Below are 23,829 nucleotides of genomic sequence, written 5' to 3' on the forward strand. Positions count from 1 at the left end.
TATAACAGTTAGAATAGAATCACCCATCTAAGCAGGTAAACACAGACTTCCACACGACTGAGAGAAGAGGACAGAAGCAAACCATCATCTTCACATGATGAATCGAGCCTTCATTTCTCTGTCAGACGTCTGGCTGTGACTCCACAGAGAGATAGATGTGTCATGTATATATAAACACTATTGTATTTTTTGAAGCACCATGTAAATACTGATGTATATGAAGGTAATCTATCTATAGGCTTGCACTGGTTTAGATCAGAGTACCATGGTATAAGTGCAATTACCATTTTATGGCCTCAATAATTTAATGTTGACTAACAACCAAATGATCTAATCATTAATTTACTTAAACATCAGCTTTCCCTTGTGAAAATGAATGGCATTGTATTGATTGTGCCCTTGTAGTAGTAGAAGTATATTTAAAAAAACCTGTACTTGCAGATAATATAATGTTAAAAGGCCACTTAAGTGTAGTACACTTGTTTTGATGTCATTTTAATTTTCTAACAGAATTATGTGTTCAAATTGTTATTACATTTAGTTAATAATGTACTAAATTGCAACTTTATCATTATAAATGTATCATTACAAATATAGTTAAATACATGATATTCGAGTTCAATAGAAATGACATTAAAGTATATTTTAATTGACAGTAAATGCTTGTCAGATGAACTTGAGTGGGTCAAAATAAGCACTAAAGCTCAAATATAAGTGCATTTAATACATCTAAACTTAATATTTATTTAATCACAATTAACATTACACAGAGTTCACACTTAAGTATATTATTATAAGTATAGTATATTCCATAACACATACTAAAAGAAGTATAAAAGTGTACTTCTTTTCACAAGTGTTGCATTTGAGAGATATTTATAACTTCCCATGTAATGCTTTGTTAATAACTGTATTAAAGTCATACTGCACAACCTATTGTGAACGCCGAGAAAAGAGCTTGAAAGAATAAACAACATTAAAAAGACAAAAGGAGACACATTAGGAGGATGGTGATCATAACGCAGAGGTCACGGCTGAGACACAGAGACACCAGGAGGAGGGCAGATTGAAATAAACGAGTATAAATACCATCCGTGGCCTCCACATCAGCCCTGTCAGTGCCTGAAGAAGAGAAAAGCTCAATAAACACGCGTGTTCAGAGCGGAGGCCACTCACACGCAGCGTGACATCATCAAACACGTGTTTCTGCTGAAGTTTAACCATCACCACCTAGAGAACTAACACAGCGCCTCGGCTGGTACAAGCGAGGACAGGAAAGCAGGTTAATCATGATCCTGATGTGACGCTCAGCTCTGTGTCTTAAAGAGACAGTACACCTAAAAATGAAGATCCACGAGTACATGCTAATGCCACTCAAGAGGACACTCTTTCCCTAAAATGAGAATGGATGGTGACTCGGGTATCAAACTTCATCGGTCTTCAGTGATATTTCCGTGTGGAAGCTTTAATGAGACTGACATGCAGGTGAGCAGTGATGACAGCATTTTTATTTTTAGTGAACTATTCCCCCCAAAAAATTATGCATGCTGATGACATCATTGTATATGGCTTGAGGAAGCAGGAACAAACCAATAAACAGCAACAAATATGCATTTTTATATATATATATATATATATACACTATATATATACACTATATATTTACACCGATTAGGCATAACATTATGACCTAATATTGTGTTGGTCCCCCTTTTGCTGCCAAAACAGCAATATGAGGCACAGAATATGTCAGAATAAGTCAAATTAAATCGCTAGTTAATACCACTAACAAGGCTGGTCCACTAACAAGTGAGCTGGTCGAGAGACTTGTCGAGACTGTTTTCCAAGATGGCTCCTGTCTGTATACGCGTAATGTTCTGTCTTTATAAAGTATCTTCTTATTAAACTGTTTGTACACTTACAAAGTTCTCAATGCTTGGGTTTGCATGTAGGGACCCTCATTATGCTACCGTGTTAGTGTGAGGCTATTTTGAGCCTTGTTAGTGGTATTAACTAGCGATTTAATCTGACTTATTCTATGCCCCATATACTAGCGTTATAAGCTAATCTGTTTTTAGAGATAAAACTCTTTACATTCGATAAAGACGACATCCCAGAGAACGATCTACTCGGTAACCATGTGCTAATTACCCCTAGGTTCATTTTTCACCGGGGTTGTCCTTTAAGTGTGTACACCAACAAGTAGTTATGAAAGTGTCTCTCTTTAAGTGCACTTAAGTGGCATTTTATTTCATTAGTATTATATTATCATTCAATACAATTAAGCGCACTTCATTTTGGCAAGAGACCTTAAGTTTATAAGAATATAGTTCTAATATCTCAGCAGCATGAGAATCAGCCAAACTGAACTGTGAGACGAGTGTCGGTCACTTCTGAGGTGTCCTGGCAGATCACTAGGTTTTGGGACAGAGCTGTAAACACTGTGTGAACGTCTGGATGCAGAGAGAGTTGTGTGGAGAGATGACATGACATGTGTGACAGGAAGATGCTCACCGTCGGCGGTCTCCAGGACGCTGGTGTGTGTGTATCCGCGTGGAAGCCCTCGCACTGACGCCACCTGCGGACGCTCCGCATGCAGTGAGCGCTCCGACAGGCCTGTCACGTCCGGCGGCGCACTGTGGTTGTCTGTCATGAGGTGCCAAAGGTCAAAGGGGAGTGGAGGTCAAAATACAGAAATGCATGGTGGAGTGTTCAGTGATCAAACCCATGATGAATTATAATATTGATCATATATTTAAATGTTTAGTTGACTTTTAAATAAACTTTTGCTGATAATTTACTCACCCCCATGTCATCCAAGATGTCCATGTCTTTCTTTATTCAGTCGAAAAGAAATGAAGGTTTTTGGCGAAAACATTCCAGGATTTTTCTCCATATAATGGACTTCAATGGGCTCCAAACGGGTCAAGGTCCAGATGACAGTTTCAGTGCAGCTTCAAAGGGCTTTAAACGACACCAGACGATGAATAAGGGTCTTATCTAGCCAAACCATCAGTTTCTGAGAGAAACCCAGCAGTATTTATGCTATTATTTTACCTCTTATCAGACGAACGTGATCATCTCTGAGCTCAGCCATAACTTCCGCTAAGTGAGGTCAAAATACGAGCATGGTCATAGATGTATACGTAGATGCCTCATTAGCGCCTGCACGGATCAGTAGAATGAAGCATCTACGATCGATATATCTATAACCATGCTCGTATTTTGACCTCACTTAGCGGAAGTTATGGCTGAGCTCAGAGACGATCACGTTCATCTGAAAAGAGGTAAAATAATAGCATAAATACTGCTGGGTTTCTCACAGAAACTGATGGTTTGTCTAGATCAGACCCTTATTCATCATCTGGTATCGTTTAAAGCCTTTTAAAGCTGCACTCAAACTCTCATTTGGACCTTGAACCGTTTGGAGCCCATTGAAGTCCATTATATGGAGAAAAACCCTGGACTGTTTTCATCCAAAACCTTCATTTCTTTTTGACTGCAGAAAGAAAGACATGGACATCTTGGATATCATGGGGGTGAGTAAATTATCAGCAAAAGTTTATTTAAAAGTGAACTAATCCTTTAAGAAGCTGTGCGGGATGTGGGGCGGCGTGGAATGGGATTACAGCACTAAAACAAAAATACATGTCTAAAAAGTATGTCCTTTCCCATCAGCACATACTTTTAGCATGATCTGATGATCACACCTGCCTGCCATGAAATTTCATTGGTCCAATAAAACATCAAATATGATCTGATTAGCATGTTTAGTTGCTTTACACATGACCACTTTATCGGTCATCTCATGTGGTGTTTCCTGTCCATCTTATCCTAAATAAGAGCTTTATACTAAATATATAAGAGCATTTCCGCACTGTTAACCGACGAGCAGCTGTTGAGCGTGTAATCTTGGGTCTGTCTGAACAGAGGATCCACAGAGTGACTCTGACACTGTGTGAAATCTGAGGTTATTTACAGGCAGAGCCCAGGGCCGGATTCATGATACCAGCCTTCAAGCGCAGAGAGGCAGAAAAACAGGCTGAGAGAAAGAGGAGGAGAGCAGAGAAAAGAGAGGAGATATAGTGGGAATGCAAATGTTCTCTGTAAAGAGCAGCTGAGTAAAGTCAACGAGTGTTACTCACTCTCATGCCATTCAAAACTTACATGACTAAGATGTTTCATTCTGTTCCTGTTCATACATTGAAAGCAAACACTAGGTGTGTTTACGTGGAGCACTGTAATCGGTTTAAAAGTCCAATCCGAATGAAAATGCTCCATATAAACACCTCAATCGGAATAAAAATGCCCAAACCGTATGAAATTGTAATTGTTTTGAGGTGGGATAAACCTTTTCATGAACCGATCAAACGAAAAATTCCACCATGTAAACGACCTGATCCGATTACTCAACATTCCTCATTCACAGCGGTTGAAATAGCCATTGTATAGGACATAAATTAGGTTAAACTACTGCATGTCCGCCCACAGAAAAATTAATTAATTTAAAAATTACCAACACAGAACTGTTGATCCACGAACGTCGCAGTTATTATAATTGGCAACGCTACGAATCTATGGGACAGACAAACTGTGTGCGCATGTCACAAAATGATTCAGATTGAAAGTCAGCACATGTAAACCCCAGCTACTGTTGTACAGTAGATCTCTGTCCATTGAGATCTCTGATCTCTCTAGTGCCGTCTCTATGTAATAAAATATACGTCTCTACTAATAATAATAATTATTATGCCTAGAAGGTTGTACAGAGATTATTTTCTGATTTCTCATTTATTCAATTTTTGAGCATTGACCTGAAAATGAAATAAAAACTGTGATAAATCATGAATGTTTTAGAGCTCAGACTGAACTTTGGTCTCTTTTTAAAGATTATTGCTGGAGAGAAAAAAAGTTTTAAGAAGTGAACTTAAAAAAAGTTAAAAAAATGTACAAAAATACTATTAAAAAATTTGAATGAAATATATATTTTCCAAAACACGTTTTTACTATGAAACTGCAATAAAATCAAAGGCATAGATCTAAACAAGGTGTGCTCCAAATTTGAGGTTGATATCTCAAGAAATGAGCTTTCAGTGAGATTTTGTTTGTGTGCAGTACCAAACGCTTCCACTAGATGAAATTAGTCTCCAATGCGCTCCTTTTTGAAAATGAACAATACAAGCGTGTCTATTTCTTACGTTTAACCTTGTTTTAGTGTGTTCTAACAGCAAGTGGCAAAAGCTACAACTTTTGTACCATTCTGATGAAGTAAAGAATTACAAATTGGACAAAAATGGCCGAACAGCACCAGAGGGTTAACAGTATTTTACTGTGATATGACATGAAATGTAAGGTTAGATCTATTATAGTCTTTTCTAGGGTTGGGTACCGAAACCCGGTGCCAATATGGCACCGGTACCTTTATGACCGGTATGTACCAGACCGAATCAGAACGCAGATTTCGGTGCCTCATTTCGGTGCCACTTAAAATCAAACGTGCTTTCGCACTTTGACCGGCGCTGAGCCAGAGACAGACACGGTCAGCGCTCGTCACATATCACAACTATTCAGTGTTTTCATCCACATCATGTTTATTTTAGGTTTCAGACATTTAAATGCTCATAAGTACTAGCAAAAAATACACAATGATGTCTATGGAAGCGGCAAAAACAATCCTTTCAGACAGTTAAGATAACTTGACTAAGTGTTTTATTCACATCAGATACACATTATATAGTGACTATACAGTTTACTCTATTCTTCTCCCAGTTCAGCACGTCACTTACTTTCATGTATTTCGTGAGATGAAGATACATGTATGTGATGTAAATCCGACAGATCCGGTTCTCTGAGGCGCAAACTAACGTGGCGCCGCCCATCGCGCAGTATAGATCAACTAACAAACATTTACTCACACACATATTTGAAAATCAGAATATCAGATAGTTCATGACATAGTTAGAAAGTTTGTGAATATTTTGATTAAAAAAGAAAAAGCGAAATAAACCCGATACAGCTGAGTGAGCTGTCATACAGCGCTATTGTAGCAGCTGTGTGTCATGTGAGAAGCATGACGCGTCTCCATGGAAACAATAAGGTGATGCGCTCTAAAATATTTAGCCAGAGAATATGGTCATATTTCTGCAAAATAAAGCTAAAGCTTGAGGCTGGTTTGTAGCATACCAAGAATACAGACTACTGCTGTTATTACTGTTTTTAGAGTTAAATTAGGCCTATTGTAGTTGGGTTAGGTGGCTTTAGTTTTACTGTGAATTTGTTATGTAAATTGTGTTTTGTATTTATTTATATTTACATATTTAAGTATACTTTAAACTTGTAATAAATTGTTCAATTTAAATAATAATAAAAAAAAAATCAATAAAAAGCCATTCTTTAATCTCATCCACCTCGTTTTGTGGCTCTTTTTTTAAAGTATCGGTTCAGGCACCGTGTAGGCACCGGTACCGTTTTAAAAGTATCGGTTTGGCACCGGTATCGGAAAAAACCCAAACGATACCCAACCCTAGTCTTTTCCCTGTGTATAGTATGAGAACTAACCAATGAACAGGTGTTTACTGCCACCTTTATACAGTCTTTTATCGTTAAAATAATATTTTAAAGTATAAATAAAAGTGGTGTGGATTTTTTTCTCGTTTACTTTCACTGTAAATGACCCAGCAGCAGAAACATCTCTATTTGTGCTTAACTAAAGAAAGAAAATCATCATGTTTGGAACGACATGAGAGTGAGTATTGCAGGAAATATTAACAGTGAAGCAGAACTGGAACCTGCTCGGTTTGCATGTCAAACTAACAAGGCCAGCGCTGGCTTTATCAGCACAGATTGGCTTCAGGACCCTACAGATATGCCAGCACAGCGGAAACTGTTGAAAAGCAGCATGCAAACATGCAGCCAGAACATCCACAACAGAGATGTTATCAGCAGCAGTAAAGTGTGCGTAAGCATGCTATCGAGATGAGTGCAGTGCTTTAGTTTTTAAGGCACTGAGCTGTAACAGCAGAAGATTTTGACTGAGGAATAAGACAGGGTTGTTACTCTTATAGTGCTGTTTTGACATTTCGGCTCGACAGACCCTTTTGTGTTCAGAACGGCATGAGAGTGAGTAGATAAATGACAGGATTTATATTATGTGGACCATTCCTTTCAGCAGCACCTAAAACATCATCCTGGTGTGTCCGGAGACGGCTCCAGCATCTTAAGAGAGAGCGCTCGAGGATATGAGTACTGACCCAGCTGTGTGTGAGCCATGAGGTCGGCCAGCACGGTGGCGGCGGACGCAGAGGTGGTGTTGGTGGCGTGGTGGGCTCTTCCCCCGGGGTGGGATGAGGTGGAGGATGCGGACGATGAGGTGGACGAGCCCTGGATGACTCTGTTGAACCAGTGCTCCACGCTCGGGTGTGCCTGGTACGGAGACGAGGAGGCGATCCGTCCCTGCCGGCGCAGCGAGCCCTCGTCTTCTGACGCCGAGGAGGTGTCTGTGAGCGCAAGAGCAGTAACATATCAACACAATAACATCATTAAACATGTCCTAATGCAAGTGTCAAGCTTTCCCCATCACAAACGTCCCTTTTCCTCATCAGTTTTGTCTTTTAATCGGCTGTTTTATGGTGATTTTTAAGTTTCTAACCTGATCCTTCTTCATTTTGAACAATATATTTATTGCATTATCATTTCACAGCTAACAATCTTAGGCCTGGTTCCACAGGCAGGGCTTAGATTAAGCCAGGATTAGGCCTCAGTTTTTTACAAATGTGCCCTAGAAAGAAAAAAAAACATTACTGGTGTGCATCTTGAGACAAAACAATGGCACTGAGATATTTTAAGATATGCTTTCAGTTAAAACAGCTCAAACATGCATTTTAGTCTGGGACTAGACTTAAGTCTTGTCTGTGAAACGGGGGCTAAGTTTTTGCTTGAAAAGTGTTTCATACATCTCTTTCATTTAAGTGCAACTTGTTTTGATATTTTGTCATCTAATGTAATGAAATGCCCTACATTCTTAAGGGTGCATTTTAGGCTTGCAGGTGAAACACCGGTCACATCACTTGCCCACCGCGGCACCGCGATTGATTTTTATAGTAATCAAATAAATTAGTTCAGTTAGAGCAGGGGTTTTCAAACTTTATGATGCCAAGGACCCCCAAATATGATGAACCTTTATGGGGGACCCCCTTCCTAAAATCCATCTATATATTTTTTTGTATGAAAAAACATTGTAAACTGTTAGATAAATAGTAAGTATGACATTATAAATACACATTGCTTCCAAACTTAAATTGGCAACTTTCACAATAAATGTATGTAAGCAGTTTACGTACTGCGTTAAAAATACTGTCTTACAACCCCAGTGAGCATGATAAAGGGGACTATAACAAGAAAAACTCACTAGAAAGATATAACACAAACATATACAATTCTGGAAAGTATGTATACAGCAAGAAAGGAGAGAAACATTTAGAAATTAAACAGTTAGAATGTTCGGTAGACTTTATCCATTTTTGTTTTGTCTTTTTATTCTCAGAAATTTTCTGGGGACCCCTTAGAACCTTCTGGAGGACCCCTGGGGGTCCCCGGACCCCAGTTTGAAAACCCCTGAGTTAGAGAACAGACACTACAAATAAAAACTGAACGTGTCTGCTCAATACAGCACGAGCCGAACGAGAGTAGCAGGAAACGCAGCAGGAGTCAGATTTCATTCATCACGAGAGTAAGGAGTTGACAGACAAGATGATCGCGAAAGATTTCGTTTCAACGTGAAATGTAAAAGCGCTTATTTACGGGAGTTTGTCATTTACTGTTTTGTTGTTGTTTTTCATAAAGAATAATAGGCTAATGAACCCACCATTCAAGCAACCCGAATTGGCGCTAATTCTAAACCGAAAGTAAAATGCGCACGACCGCACTGTCATTCACGGTGCGTGTCCACTGGCGCATTTTCAGTTCATTCCTATGGAAGTTCAACTTTCATAGGAATTCATTGAAAACACTCGCTTTGCTCCGCTCCGTTATGAATGCCCCATCGGCTGTGTGCATTTTACTTTCGGTTAAGAATTAGTGATTTAAACTACACGGTTTCACTCTAACTCGTCGCATATTGACGCTTGGTCAGGACCCTTCGGCGTCACTTTTTAACACAGGGGACCCCTTTAGAGTCATTTTCTGACGCGCAGGAAAGTCCATTGATTTCAGTTGACGCATTTGGTCATGAGACATACGAGAGCCAATGGAATTTCACTATCAAAGCTGACGTGACGTTTCTTCGGGCGCCAATTTTTGAATGTGTGCATGATCTTCGGCCGATTGAGACGCTGATCGCTTTTGGGGATTTTCTTCACACAAATCAATCTTTTGGCCTCGGGACACTTGGAGTATTTGTACTTTTTGAATAAATTGTGCCTGCAGTTGGATCGGCCTGTTATATCCTGTGTTTTATATCATATAATACACACATGGGAAGGTTTAGGGATGGGGTTTGGTATAACGCAAATATAAAATAAATAAAGTAAATCAATGGAGCACCCTGCACATCGAAAAATGAGGCTAAAGGGGTATCCTGTGCGTTAAAAAGGGTCCTGAACAAGAGTCAATATGTGATGAGTTGGGAGTGAGACCAGGTTGATTTAAAAGTAGGGTTGGGTACCGAAACCCGGTGCCAATATGGCACCGGTACCTTTATGACCGGTATGTACCAGACCGAATCAGAACGCAGATTTCGGTGCCTCATTTCGGTGCCACTTAAAATCAAACGTGCTTTCGCACTTTGACCGGCGCTGAGCCAGAGACAGACACGGTCAGCGCTCGTCACATATCACAACTATTCAGTGTTTTCATCCACATCATGTTTATTTTAGGTTTCAGACATTTAAATGCTCATAAGTACTAGCAAAAAATACACAATGATGTCTATGGAAGCGGCAAAAACAATCCTTTCAGACAGTTAAGATAACTTGACTAAGTGTTTTATTCACATCAGATACACATTATATAGTGACTATACAGTTTACTCTATTCTTCTCCCAGTTCAGCACGTCACTTACTTTCATGTATTTCGTGAGATGAAGATACATGTATGTGATGTAAATCCGACAGATCCGGTTCTCTGAGGCGCAAACTAACGTGGCGCCGCCCATCGCGCAGTATAGATCAACTAACAAACATTTACTCACACACATATTTGAAAATCAGAATATCAGATAGTTCATGACATAGTTAGAAAGTTTGTGAATATTTTGATTAAAAAAGAAAAAGCGAAATAAACCCGATACAGCTGAGTGAGCTGTCATACAGCGCTATTGTAGCAGCTGTGTGTCATGTGAGAAGCATGACGCGTCTCCATGGAAACAATAAGGTGATGCGCTCTAAAATATTTAGCCAGAGAATATGGTCATATTTCTGCAAAATAAAGCTAAAGCTTGAGGCTGGTTTGTAGCATACCAAGAATACAGACTACTGCTGTTATTACTGTTTTTAGAGTTAAATTAGGCCTATTGTAGTTGGGTTAGGTGGCTTTAGTTTTACTGTGAATTTGTTATGTAAATTGTGTTTTGTATTTATTTATATTTACATATTTAAGTATACTTTAAACTTGTAATAAATTGTTCAATTTAAATAATAATAAAAAAAAAATCAATAAAAAGCCATTCTTTAATCTCATCCACCTCGTTTTGTGGCTCTTTTTTTAAAGTATCGGTTCAGGCACCGTGTAGGCACCGGTACCGTTTTAAAAGTATCGGTTTGGCACCGGTATCGGAAAAAACCCAAACGATACCCAACCCTATTTAAAAGCCACCGCCGGGGATATCGGTATTACCGATGTTGTCACACGTCGATTAACCAGCGGGAAAATATCCTCATGTTATATCCCTAGTGCATTTACACGACAACGTACTAAAAACAGAACGTTTTTCTCTCTTGCGTTTTTCGTGTATAGACCACAACGCTTTCAAAACGTTCCCCATTCACACGGATCTGTGAAAACAACTAAAAACGCTGTATTCTGCTGCCAGGCCAGTAGATGGCGAAGTCACTTTGTAAAGAAACACACGCACGTATAGACTGAACACACATGCGCATGACGTTACCGTTTTCACACATATAGTTTTTGTAGTTTACATGGAGAAGATAACGATCTCATTTTCAAAAAGTTGCGTTTTCAAAAACAAGTTTTTAAAAGTTCGCGTTTTCAGGCTCACAAAATGCCGTTGAACTACCAAAACTAGTGCTGGGCGGTATACCGGTTCATACCGAATACCGCAGTTTATTTTAATTTTTGAACGCAGCGCAGCGCAACACTGTTTGAGAGGGGTCCCGATGCACTGTTGCACTGCAGTGAGGACACAGAGATCGCATTACTGCAGAGAATTCAAACAACACGATGAGTTTAATAACACTCACCACATGGATCATATAGATCAGATACAGACCTGAGTGAGCACGTTTAAGATTTTTATGGACATATTTCATATACTCTAGTGCTCTAAACATGAACCTGTAACGTGTATGAGCACATATTTAATCATGTGTAAAATATGTGTAAGCAAGGATGCTGATACTACAGCTGTACGTCTGATCACGACCGCAATGACACAATGGATTATTCTGACACACAGCAGACGATGATGCAAGTTAATAGACTGACAATTCAAAGAAGACTGGGCAAAAATCACTGCTTTATTCTTTCTGTGTTAAACTGACGTGTGTCATTTTTTCAGAGACTGTAGTGCTCTTAAATGTCCTGAAAATATCCTATGTTCTACCGCATTTCTTCCTCGTTTTGTCAGTTTGTTGTTGGTTAGATTTTTAAAATGCTTAAGGTGCCCTCAACCCTGTTTCAACTCTCTGTGGTCATATTTTAATATTCATGTGTCTGTAATGAGTGTTTTATTGGTTGCTGTCTTCCCACAGCATCATTTTGTGGGGCTTTGCAAACCTGTATTAACTCTAGTGTGGAGTTTTTCTACAATATTCACTCATCATGACAGTAAAATAGGGCATTCTAGTCAATCTACTGCAGTATTTCCTCCCTCAATCATTGGAAAATGTGGTTAACACCCGGTCATGCATGGGAAAAAAATACCGTCATATACCATGAAACCGGTATCATTTAGAAAAATACAGTGATATACATTTTTGGTTATAACGCTCAGCACTGACCAAAACACATAAAAAGTTTCCCGTTCTTAGTTAGATTGTGTGACAATCATCCAGATACTCTTTGGGGCCACTGTACTGTAAAATGCCCTCAGAATAAAACCTACTCCGAGCTTTCCATCATGAACATCAGGAGGACTGATATATGATCGTTGTGGAAGAGAAAGTTAAAGGCGTCTGATCTCAGTCCAGACCGAAATTTGACTTTGATGAGATCTGCGGGGGGAAAATACATACATATATGATGTAATGCTCATGTGGTCAGAAACGGGGCATGTGAGGCCTGCACTTACACTAACACATGACTGCATCATTTTCCCTATTATTAATACATTATAAATGTTACGGCACAGAAAATAACAGATGTCCGGCAATTAATGAATACGACATGGCATATAGCTAAACCTTCTGCGCTATTTCATCGGGCAAACTGCGGTGTTTAAAGTCTAACAACAGTGAGAATCAAAAGAGAATCAATGAACTCTAGGAGAAAAGTCAACTCTTAGTTCATTTATTCGTTATTTCAGACGTTCTGCAGAAAACAGCTGCTAGAGAGGGCCTTTAAATGTAAAATTATGGTATTTTTTTACAGTCATATCAACAAGTCACGTGATTTGAGCCACAAACCTTTACCAAATGACTTCTGCACACAGGAAAGACGGGCAAAACGAAAGAGGAAAAGACAAAAGGAGCGAGATATTGACTGACAGGAAGCCTGTAGGTGGTAGCAGATCCATTTAACATTAATTATGCAATTAATCACCCGCAGGGAGCAATTACTGTGGAGCGTGTCCAGCGATTTAGGGGACAGACACTGAGCAACAAACAGTCATGCAGAAAATGTGAAAGGCATTATCCTAATGTGTCTCTGCTGATGAAGGAGAACGATCTACTTCCACTCTCGGGCGCCTGTGATTAAGACTGAACATTACAAACAACGGCATTTCGTTGAATGCTGATTCAGAGAACATGGGGCTGAAACTATAAAGAGCCTCGTGAAAACTATTGTAATATTCTCACTGCGTGTCCTCAACCTTGACACAGATGCAGAACGAGAAGGAGTCGAGAGAGAAACTGAGAATGATGTGTCAAGAAAGACACTTAACAACTGCTGTACTGACGATAGCTGGACACCTGACCTTTAAGACCTTAACTTCTCTATCAGTGGCTCCAGCAGTGAGACGGACAAACACAGCACAGCTTCACGGGACACACTGCAGACATCCTCACAAACGCCAGGGAAGTGGGTCAGACGGCATGCATCAGGCTGGTCAGATCCAGACAGAAGCAGAATCGAGTCGGTGCTCTGTTAGCACAGGGAAGAGGACGCTCACATCCGCATGATATCAATGATAGCAAACTGCACTGGACCTCGCAGGTCACATGACTGATCGCAGCAGGGAATGTTTGATTAGATGGACGTGCAAATGAGATTTGTGAGGGGTAGGATCGATGATAATCGAGAATTTATAGCATGATTATCATTTTGAATGGTCCTTACACAAGTCATATTGACCTTTTATGATGAGTTATGGTGCTTTTTGTCCTGTTTTGGACATATTTTAACATGTAGTGCCCCATGAAATCATGTTTATTTAATTTATCAAGTTCATCATTTTTTTCTGTTTTAATATTTCTGGGTTGTGTGTGTGTGTGTTTTTTTTCTGTTTTAATGGGTAAATTAAATTGTAGTAATCAAAAAGCACGTCTAGTTAATTTAAATTATTATACAACTTAACAACACATTATCAAAAGTTTAACAAAAATGACATTTTTGAAATATTTTTTATTATTTCCCAAATTCCATTTTATTTTCCTAAAAATGTTACATATATATATAACATTTTTAGGAAAATAAAATGTTTTCCGGAAAATAAAGTGTTTTCCGGAAACCATAATTAGAAGGTCCCAATTATGTATGTAAAAACAAATATATATATATATATATATATATATATATTTGTTTTTACATACATAATTGGGACCTTCTAATTATGGTTTCCGGAAAACACGGATGGAATCACAGAAACTAGTCAAAATAGAATTTACAGTATAACATGGAATGTCACAGATTTGGGCAACATTTTGGATGAATAAACTGTTTTATCCATCTACCACTATTTTTGCCAATACATTTGCGTTAAATCATAAATTCAGAAAAATAAAACAGAATTTCTGATTTCTGATAAAAGGCCATGTTATTGGAAAAAAGTTTAATAAGTCATTAAATTATTAACGGAGTGTCTATTTACACTCCTTGTTGACAGAGGCTATATATATATATATCTAACCCTAACCCAAAAAAATTATCAATCAATTGAATTCATAAAACTTTAATAATTGGCAGTGACAAATAGCAATATTTCCTTTGCAGTAAGTGTAAATAGTGGTTAGATGCTATTTAGACTTTTAAATAGTGGCAGATATTATTTGCACCTCAGTGTTGTTGTACATTACACAGTATGCATAGAGTGTAAATGATTATATTTATTAACATTATTAAATGGATGGCCAATTATTTGGTCAAGAAAGCCCTCCCTAAGCCTAGCCCAACCCTAACCGATAAACACTTCATTATTAAACACTTTATTTACCCTTTTCAAATGTTTTCTTCATTTTTATTGGCAATAAATGCCTTTCCGATCTGATATGTGATGAGATGGATTCAAACTCGTTGCTTCTGTTGACAATCCAGCGTCTTCCGTAATTTTGTCTGGCCCAATCAGACGTCAGTGGGCGGAGTTAGTGTAAATAGCCTCTGCAAACAAGGAGTGTAAGTAGACACTACGCCAATAATTGAATGACTTATTAAACTTTTTTCCGCCTTGTGCGATCTTTTATCAGAAATCAGAAATTCTGTTTTAATTTTTCTGAATTTATGATTTAACGCAAACTTATTGTCAAAAATAGATGGTGGTAATACAGTATATTTATCCAAAATGTTGCCAAATTCTGTGAAATTCCACGTTATACTGTAAATTCTATGTTGACTGGATTCCGTGATTCCATCCGTGTTTTCCGGGAAACCATAATTAGAAGGTCCCAATTATGTATGTAAAAAACGGCATCATTATTCTTCAAAATGTCCTGTCCCTCTGGTCTGAAGCATAAATAAGTACAAGGCAGAAATTTTTAGGTTTCTTTCAGTCTTTCAGACCCACCTCAAGAATAAAGCGAGAGGGCAGGAGGGGCATCTGACAGGCCAGGTGGGTCATCAGATCATCTCTATCGGGGCAATCACACAGCTTAGCTACTTCATGTGTGTGTGTGCATTACTGCGTCCATGCAGGGCTCAAAAGAACTAGCGGACCGTGACCAATTCCCACAGGGAGCGACCCTGAATGTCCCGTTATGCTGAGCTGACCCCACCCTTGAACCTCTGATCCTGTTGACCTTTCACTGACTTCATCATTCTGACCGAAGAAGGACAGGAGAGTGCGTCAGGACACCAAGACTCAGAAACTCGTTAGCGCTAAACCAACAGTGCAATAATGCCATCCTTATTGACGGACAAAGCAAAGACGTTACACAACATGAGGTGAGAGATGAGCTCATCTGACCACAGGATGTGCCATCATGAACAAATCATCAGACATCACGACATAAACTGTGGAAGGCCAACAACATCAACACAGATGATACAAAACAAAATAACCCATAGTTCAGTCATTAAACTCTTCCATCCAAGCCAATGGATCTCTATAGCCAACCTTATTTAATTTTTGTCCCTCCTCCTCCCCAGCACCACCTGTCTAGATCAGCTACAACACTTTTTTTCATTTTCTAATGCCAAAACTAATCTTACCCACACTCCTTTCTTGTCAATAAAATCCTGTTCAAATCTATTGTGAGTTGCCATGATTGCAGTTCTCCAAGACAGAAATGAGATTAACTGGAGGTCAAATGGAGGTTTCATTCTCCTGCTCCTCAGACTGATCTCCTGAGGAAAAGAAACCAGTAATCGCACATTCATTTCCTATTGAGCTCCAGAAGAGATGTTTAATATTATCTCAAACTGTGCAAAGATCAAGTCAAAGATTTCAATATGAACTCAAATATTTTGCAACAAAATCTCTCAAATCAAATGATCTGTGCATTAATGCTGCCATTGTATGATATGTTAACAAGTGTCCCATGTGTCTATTTCATTTCTCCTAAGGAATTCAGTTATTACATAAAAGACACAAAGTCACATGAGTCACACATCTTTTATACCCCAATCTAAGGTCCATTCTGTATTAGCTAAATGTTGTTAACTAAATGTAATGCTCAAATAGCTAAACATGCAGCCAGTGGTCAATAAAGCTGTGAAACATCTCCATGTGCAGGCGTGTGTGAAGGTGGTCTGGGAACTGAGTGGTCAGGAGCGGTTCTCTTTGTGGAAATAATGAGGCTATTATTCAGAAAACTATGCATTGTTCTCTCAAGACTCAGAAGATCAAAACCCAGCATTGTTGCAGCATGAGGTGTGTTTGTCATTCTGGGACCAACAGGGGATGCTGGTTAATGGTCTGCTCAGAGAGAGAGTGTGTGTGTGTGTGTGTGTGTGTGTGTGTGTGTGTGTGTGTGTGTGTGTGTGTGTGTGTGTGTGTTACCTGGAGGAGTGCATGCTTCCACTGAGGACTGCACTAGAACAGAGCGTCTCTTCGAGGGCATCGGCATCTTCCTCTCTTTATACTTTGCCAAGGCTGCTTGAACGGCTTCTGTATGAAGGTCTGTGGACACACAAAAAACACACACACAACTGCCATCAGACATCAGATTACATTTTTAAATCCCAGATGTCTACAAGTCACGACACACCCTCACCAGACAACCTGAATAATATTAGCTTATATTATATTTAGGGCTGTCAAAAGATTAATCGCGATTAATCGCATCCGATATAAAAGTTTGTGTTTACATAATATATGTGTGTGTACTCTGTTAATTATTATTTATATATAAATACACACACAAGCATGTATATATTTAAGAAATATTTGCATGTATATTCTGTATATACATTTATATAATCTATAATATATATAAATATAAATTTTTTATATATAAAAATAATATTTTTTTCTTAAATATATACATGCTTGTGTGTGTATTTATATATAAATAATAATTAACAGAGTACACACAAACATATTATGTAAACAAACTTTTATTTTGGATGCGATTAATCGCGATTAATCTTTTGACAGCCCTAATTATATTATATATATATTTTTCGAAACTATCAACAATGTAGATAGTGTTAATGAATTAAGAGGCCACCTACAGTAAGTGCACTTAAAGAGAGGCACTTTCATGACTGTTTAACACACTTAAGTGCACATTGTAATAATGTTAAATGAAAAGTTTTACTTTAAGGTACACTTTGAATCATTATATTATAATAATATTTTGTCGGGCTTTAAAATGGTACACTTATTTTTGTGTTGACATGTAAAGTTCTTGAACTTGAAGTTCTATAACTTTAGTGTGTTAAAAGTTAATATATTATACATGTACTAAATTGCAGCTTTATCTTTATAAATGTGTAATTACTAATATAGTTAAATACATGATATACAAGTTTCAATAGAAATGACATTAAAGTATATTTTAGTTTATCATAAACACATATCCGTATTTTAGCAGTAACTTTTCACAGACAATAGAAGTAATTATGAAATTACATATAACTTATCGACTTATAGAAAAACACTCTAAACTTCAGCAAACTGCACTCAATATATATTTAAACTAGAATGCCTTTTCATTTAATTGAAATGTATCATGCAATTAAGTGTCAGAAAACATTACATTCAGTTCACACTTAAGTATATTCTTATAAAGTATGTTATTATACATTATTAGTATCACTCTTTTTATAAGTACAATAAAGTAGAGCTTAGATCGGGCCCAAAAAAAATCAAGCCCGACCCGACCCGTGCACGTTGTGTCCGAGCTGGCCCGGCCAGACACATTAACTGTAATTATGAGCCCGAGCCCGATTCAAACCCGACCATTTTTTAATACGTGGGCGTTCTGACGAGAACAAGAATGACGTTCATTCAAATCGAGCTCAGACATGACATTTCTCTGTACTGTCGCCTACTATACTTGTTGTAGCCATTAACCTCCTAACTGTCACTGTCCCGCTGGCAGGACACCTGGAACTCTTTTTTTGATCGCCTTTTTTCGTATCATATATTTGAGTAATTATCATAAATTAGGTATCATTCGAAAGCGTACAAACTCAAAATTCATCCTATGAAAACCGTTTTGAAATTGGACGTTGGGTTACCATGGAAGCGGTACTTTCAATTCTTCTAGCGGCTCCTCCCCTAGTGGGCGGCGTCATGTTTCATATTACAACATTTATTTTAACTACTTTATAATCAAAATCTTTTCTAATCTTGACAAATCGCATATCGTTAGTCTCAAGGATCCATATTTGGTGACCGTTTTGTGATGGAAGTGACATTTGGACAGAAATTTACAGCAAAATGCATTAAAAAAACAATCAATGGAATTTCAATGACACCCGGTGGCTATTTGTGGTACAGCGCCTAAACAAAATCTCATGGGAACTTCAGTTTTTTCAAATTTGGAACACAACTTGGTTAGACATATGGTTTTGATTTTATAGTAATTTTAGATTAAAAATTTTTTGTAAAATATATATTTTATATAAAATAAAAAATATTTAGTACAGTATTTTTACAGTATTTTTTATTTGTATTTTTAAATTTAAACTTTCATAACTTTTTCATACTTTCATATTTTTAATTGCTTTCACTTCAGCAATAATCTGCCGGGTGTCTTCTTTAAAACGAGATCAAACTTAGGTCTATATTCCAAAGCATTCTTGAATTAAAGCCCTTTAAATTTGGAAAGTGCATTTTCATTTGTATTCTCAAAAGGGATGGTTAACAATGTATTTTGTTTCATATTTATGTTTAAATATTATAATGTTATTTTTAAATTTCTAGCCTATATTGATTATGAAAAGTGCAAAGATGCGAGTGGGTCAGAAATGATGTTGACCACTTCATTAAGTTTTGTTTTGTAGAAAGCCTTTCTTTAACGTGAATTTTCGATGTTTCATCAGCCAACTGCCTGGATTTAATAAATAAGAAGCAAACAGACTATAGCAGACAATAATCGTGACATGGAGGCGCCGGAGTGATCACTTGCATTGCTCTTGAACATGTCTCATAGATAAACCGAACCTCACCAGCTACTGCCTCAGACATGAGGAATATGTGTGTAGAAAGCTTGAAATGTCTACTTTTAAACGAAACCATTCGAAACGAAAATAAATAGTAAAGCAATGCGCAGTGTTCACGCGAGCAGCTCATGACTGGCGTCTCAGAGCGATCCATCACTGCATGTGCTGTGAGTTTAGGTTCGGGTCAAGTTCGGGCTCGTGCATTTCTTTTTTCATTTCAGAGAGTTGAGAGAGTTTATCAGAGAGAAGTTCCTGCCTGATCTGAAGCGCTCATCCCTCGAGTTCGCCACCCGCGGCTTGTTCTGTTTGGAGCCGGCAGGGGCCACCTGTGACGACGTGTGGATCCTGTGATCGATCTGCAGAGACGGATCTACACCTGCACACAACAGACACACAACATCAGCATCTCAGACGGACAAACGCATTGCTTCAGTTTCCATGCTTGACATTTCACCCATTAGCAAGCTATCTGCGGCGTAAAGCAAATGCAGGAGCGCTCAGCTCACTGTGCAGAAGAAATGACAGTACGTCAAGAATCTACACAACCAGCATTACAGAATAAAGGTCACTAAACTGGGCAATGAAATCCTGTAACACCTATTGGGCCCACAGAAACAGACATCAGTAAATAATCTCAGGCTGAGTAATAAGCCATTGAAGTGACACTACTCAATTTCAGCACATTTAGATGGCAACATAAATCCTCTCATGACTTCAGACTTCTCTGCTATCCGGGTAACACAACACTTTGAGATCAATGAGTGCTTTACACCACATCTGAGCTGTCGTGGAGATCCTGTGCTGACGCAGACAGCGAAACCTTCAGAATACTTCATCAAACATGACAGACATGGGCTGAAGAGACACACATCTTACATCGGTTTGTTCTGCTGAGACAGCCACAGGCCGTATGACGAGTTCACCAGACTAGAGTTTCCGCTGAGGCTTACCATTGAGAACTTTCTTCAAATGGGCATATACATAAATAAATCATATACAAATTGTATATATAATTTACTGTAAAATCGAATTACTTTAAAAAAGGATGCAACCCGATTGCCTTAAAAACACTAAGTAAAATAGGAATAGATGTTGTACTGACAAAAGCTAAGTTAGTATAGTTCACTTACACAAGAGTTAGAGTGCTTGATCATTTACTTTAGATTTACTCTTGACTTAGTATAGCTTCCATTGTTGTGTTTTGATGCTGAATGTCGAAGTCTGTGTGTGAGTCTGTGTGTGACTCCAGCATGATCAACTGCAAGATATTGCCACACATATAGAGGGATTATTAGCCTGGATGCCAGTCGAATTTAGCCACGCCCACAACATTTGACGGGGCAGTTCGGTCTGGACTTGATCCGTTGTGAAGCAACTATGCCCAAACAGAAGCTGTTCGGACCAATCAAATTGACAGGGCGGACTTTAGACGATGATGGACAAATGATAAACAGTAACATCACCAAAGAGCGCTTGGGTTGAATTTGTTCTAATCCTGAATGGAGAACTTGTTCGTATATGCATTCAAGGTCACTATTTCTCTCAGAAATGATGATGGTGTTGGTAAGTACTCTGTGTATCCTTAAATTCTTTTTTACAACACCGGCAAAGATCGTTAAGATTCTACTTATTCCAGCGTGCGGGCAGACAGGGTTGCCAAGTTTTCACAACAAAACTCGCCCAATTGCTACTCAAAACTAGCCCAAAACAAGCCCAGTAGCTTCCCGGGGGGGTTCTCCGGAAAAACATGGCGTTTGGGGGTTTTTTTGTGTGTTTTTTTGTCAGGGTTGCCTGCTAAAATTCGCATTCCTGGGTCTGAATATCACATAATTGGTGTCGCTTCAACCCGCGGACATGGAAAAACAGCCCGCGGGAAAACCGCGGACTTGGCAACACTGTGTGCAGTTGAGTTCTGTTGACATTTGACAACTAACGTTATGCGTCGCTCCGTTGCTCTGATTGGTTGTAGGTCTATCCAATTGAGGTCTTTCCTGGTTTTGTTGAAACGCCCCATAATCACAGCCCAGTGGAGCAGATCAGACTCATATTCTGACTAGAATTGAGTATGACAACGTCAGACTAAGGGATTATATCAACCCAATTAAAAGTTTCACACTAATCACCATAATGGTGAGTTCAAACTAAATTTTTCACAAAAAAGTCAGATTATGTGATGTTCTCTCAAAATTTTCAGCTGTACTGACAATTCAACGTTCAAGATGACTTTGGGAAATCAGTGAATGCAACTAGAGAAAGATAACTGCAGAAGTGCAGGACATGAGTAAAAAGTCTATTAAGAAATTGCTTAACAAAATGGCCCTCAAACCAATCAATTAATCTAATTCTGAGTAAACAAGGCACATTATGTGAATAGCACAGATTACTACATTTTTACAATTAAGTTAACTCTTTCACACGTAAATTTACAATATTCTGGCTGACACCTCAGCGTGAGTTTTTCAAGGAGACCGTTATTTAGAACGTATCACTTCATTGTTTCCATGGTGACGCGTCATTGCTTCTAGACCCATTTTAAGGGGCAGTCTGTCGTCTCAGCCTCCCTAAAACTATAATCGCTAGCTGAAGGATCGGGCCAGTGCTGCTCCCTCAACAAAGATTTCATCTGTTTTTAAGTCTTGTCAGTATAAACATTCAAGTGATTTTAAGCCTGTCTTTGACGCGTATCCACAAACACCGTCTTAAGTGAATGTAAACTGATAAGAAACATCAGATTTGTGTCGATATAATGGATCCATGCATTCGGTCTTAAAGTGACAGCAGCCTCATATACAGTCCGTTCTGTTTCAATAATGTTAATCAAACAACAAACGCAAACGTAATAGGTTTTGTGCTATTGTTTGAAATTGGATTATTTGTTCTAATTTTATTATTGAATGTTTAATGTTTGAGCTTTATATTAGAAATAAATGTATAGATTTATTAGATTTAAATTAGTTTTTGCTGTGATCATAAACTGGAATTTCACTGGTATCTAAAATGTTGGTATCATAAGATAACATGGGTCAAAAACAACAAAAGCATTAATTTCTTTTATTAATTTATTTAGGCGGGGCCAGTGAATGTTTTGAGTAGTAATACCTGTTAATACTAATGATATGATGATCTGTTAGTCAAACAGTTGCCTACACATGTACTTTTAACTGCAGAAAGACTGGTATCATTATATCATTTATAAACCTTTTGTTAGCACTTTATTTTACAGTCCTGTTCCCAATGTACATGTGCTTATTACAGTAATTACAATAACTAGGTACTAACCCTGAACCTAACCCTAAACCTAACCTTAACCCCTGTATATCACCCAGTACTTTCTTAGGTAAGTACATATAAGTGTACGTACTGTAAAATAAAGTGACACCAAACTTTTTGTGTTGACTTGGTAGCAATTTATGTACCGGTAGGCTACTTTTGACTTACTATATAGTAACGTAGTGGTGCTGATTTAAAGAGGAAACTTTATCTCGATACACACTGTCACTATAGCCTGGTCCAACAGACTCTCATACATTTCATTTGTACAGAGAGTCTGGCCACTCTCCATTGACAAGCGTTTACTTCCTTGTTGGACTATTGGATCTGCCCAGAGCCACAGTGGATCTGCCATAACCAATCGCTAACGTTTGGTCGTGACATATGTCATCTCAAACCAGCGCACGACATCAACGTCATCGTTCTCAGCCACTCCCTCTGTTCGCTGATTGGACCGGTTAAAATTTGACCGGAGAAAACCAGAGAATATACCACAATCCCAGATGGAGTTGAGCGGAAGTACGTAGGAGGGCGGAGCCAGGCTAGTGTCACTGAGCATCAAATCCTAGAACCACCCCTGATTATGTAGACGGTGTCCACAAAATGTGCCTGATGCCAGACAATCACAGGCAATCAGAATATATCTGATGTTTAATATAACATACACAACAAACTGAGATGCTCTGTGTATTCTGACACCTTTTTTTCAGAACCAGCATTAACTTCTAGCATCAATGAGCCTTGGCCGCCCATGACCCTGTGGCCAGTTCTCCACTGGTCCTTCATGACCCTGTGGCCGGTTCTCCACTGGTCCTTCATGACCCTGTGGCCGGTTCTCCACTGGTCCTTCATGACCCTGTGGCCGGTTCTCCACTGGTCCTTCATGACCCTGTGGCCGGTTCTCCACTGGTCCTTCATGACCCTGTGGCCGGTTCTCCACTGGTCCTTCATGACCCTGTGGCCGGTTCTCCACTGGTCCTTCATGACCCTGTGGCCGGTTCTCCACTGGTCCTCCATGACCCTGTGGCCGGTTCTCCACTGGTCCTTCATGACCCTGTGGCCGGTTCTCCACTGGTCCTTCATGACCCTGTGGCCGGTTCTCCACTGGTCCTCCATGACCCTGTGGCCGGTTCTCCACTGGTCCTTCATGACCCTGTGGCCGGTTCTCCACTGGTCCTCCA

The 23,829-nt window shown here is 38.8% G+C and overlaps 1 protein-coding gene across 4 annotated transcripts in view; it reads right to left on the minus strand.

Moving 5' to 3' along the window:
• dip2a (disco-interacting protein 2 homolog A) overlaps positions 1-23,829 on the minus strand; it is a 203,141-nt gene that overhangs the window by 58,321 nt on the left and 120,991 nt on the right. For 2 of the 4 annotated variants that reach the window (XM_079822074.1, XM_079822076.1), the window contains exons 3-7: positions 19,635-19,754; positions 16,767-16,886; positions 7,251-7,496; positions 2,515-2,646; positions 1,090-1,122 (exon numbers count right to left, since the gene is read on the minus strand). In XM_079822074.1, the coding sequence (XP_079678200.1) occupies positions 1,090-1,122; positions 2,515-2,646; positions 7,251-7,496; positions 16,767-16,886; positions 19,635-19,754 (651 nt within the window). The remainder of the gene's footprint in view (positions 1-1,089; positions 1,123-2,514; positions 2,647-7,250; positions 7,497-16,766; positions 16,887-19,634; positions 19,755-23,829) is intronic. The other 2 variants (XM_079822075.1, XM_079822077.1) reach the window with 1 other exon arrangement.

The sequence above is a fragment of the Gobio gobio genome, assembly GCF_949357685.1.
Source record: "Gobio gobio genome assembly, chromosome: 7".
NCBI classification, from domain to species: Eukaryota; Metazoa; Chordata; class Actinopteri; order Cypriniformes; family Gobionidae; genus Gobio; species Gobio gobio.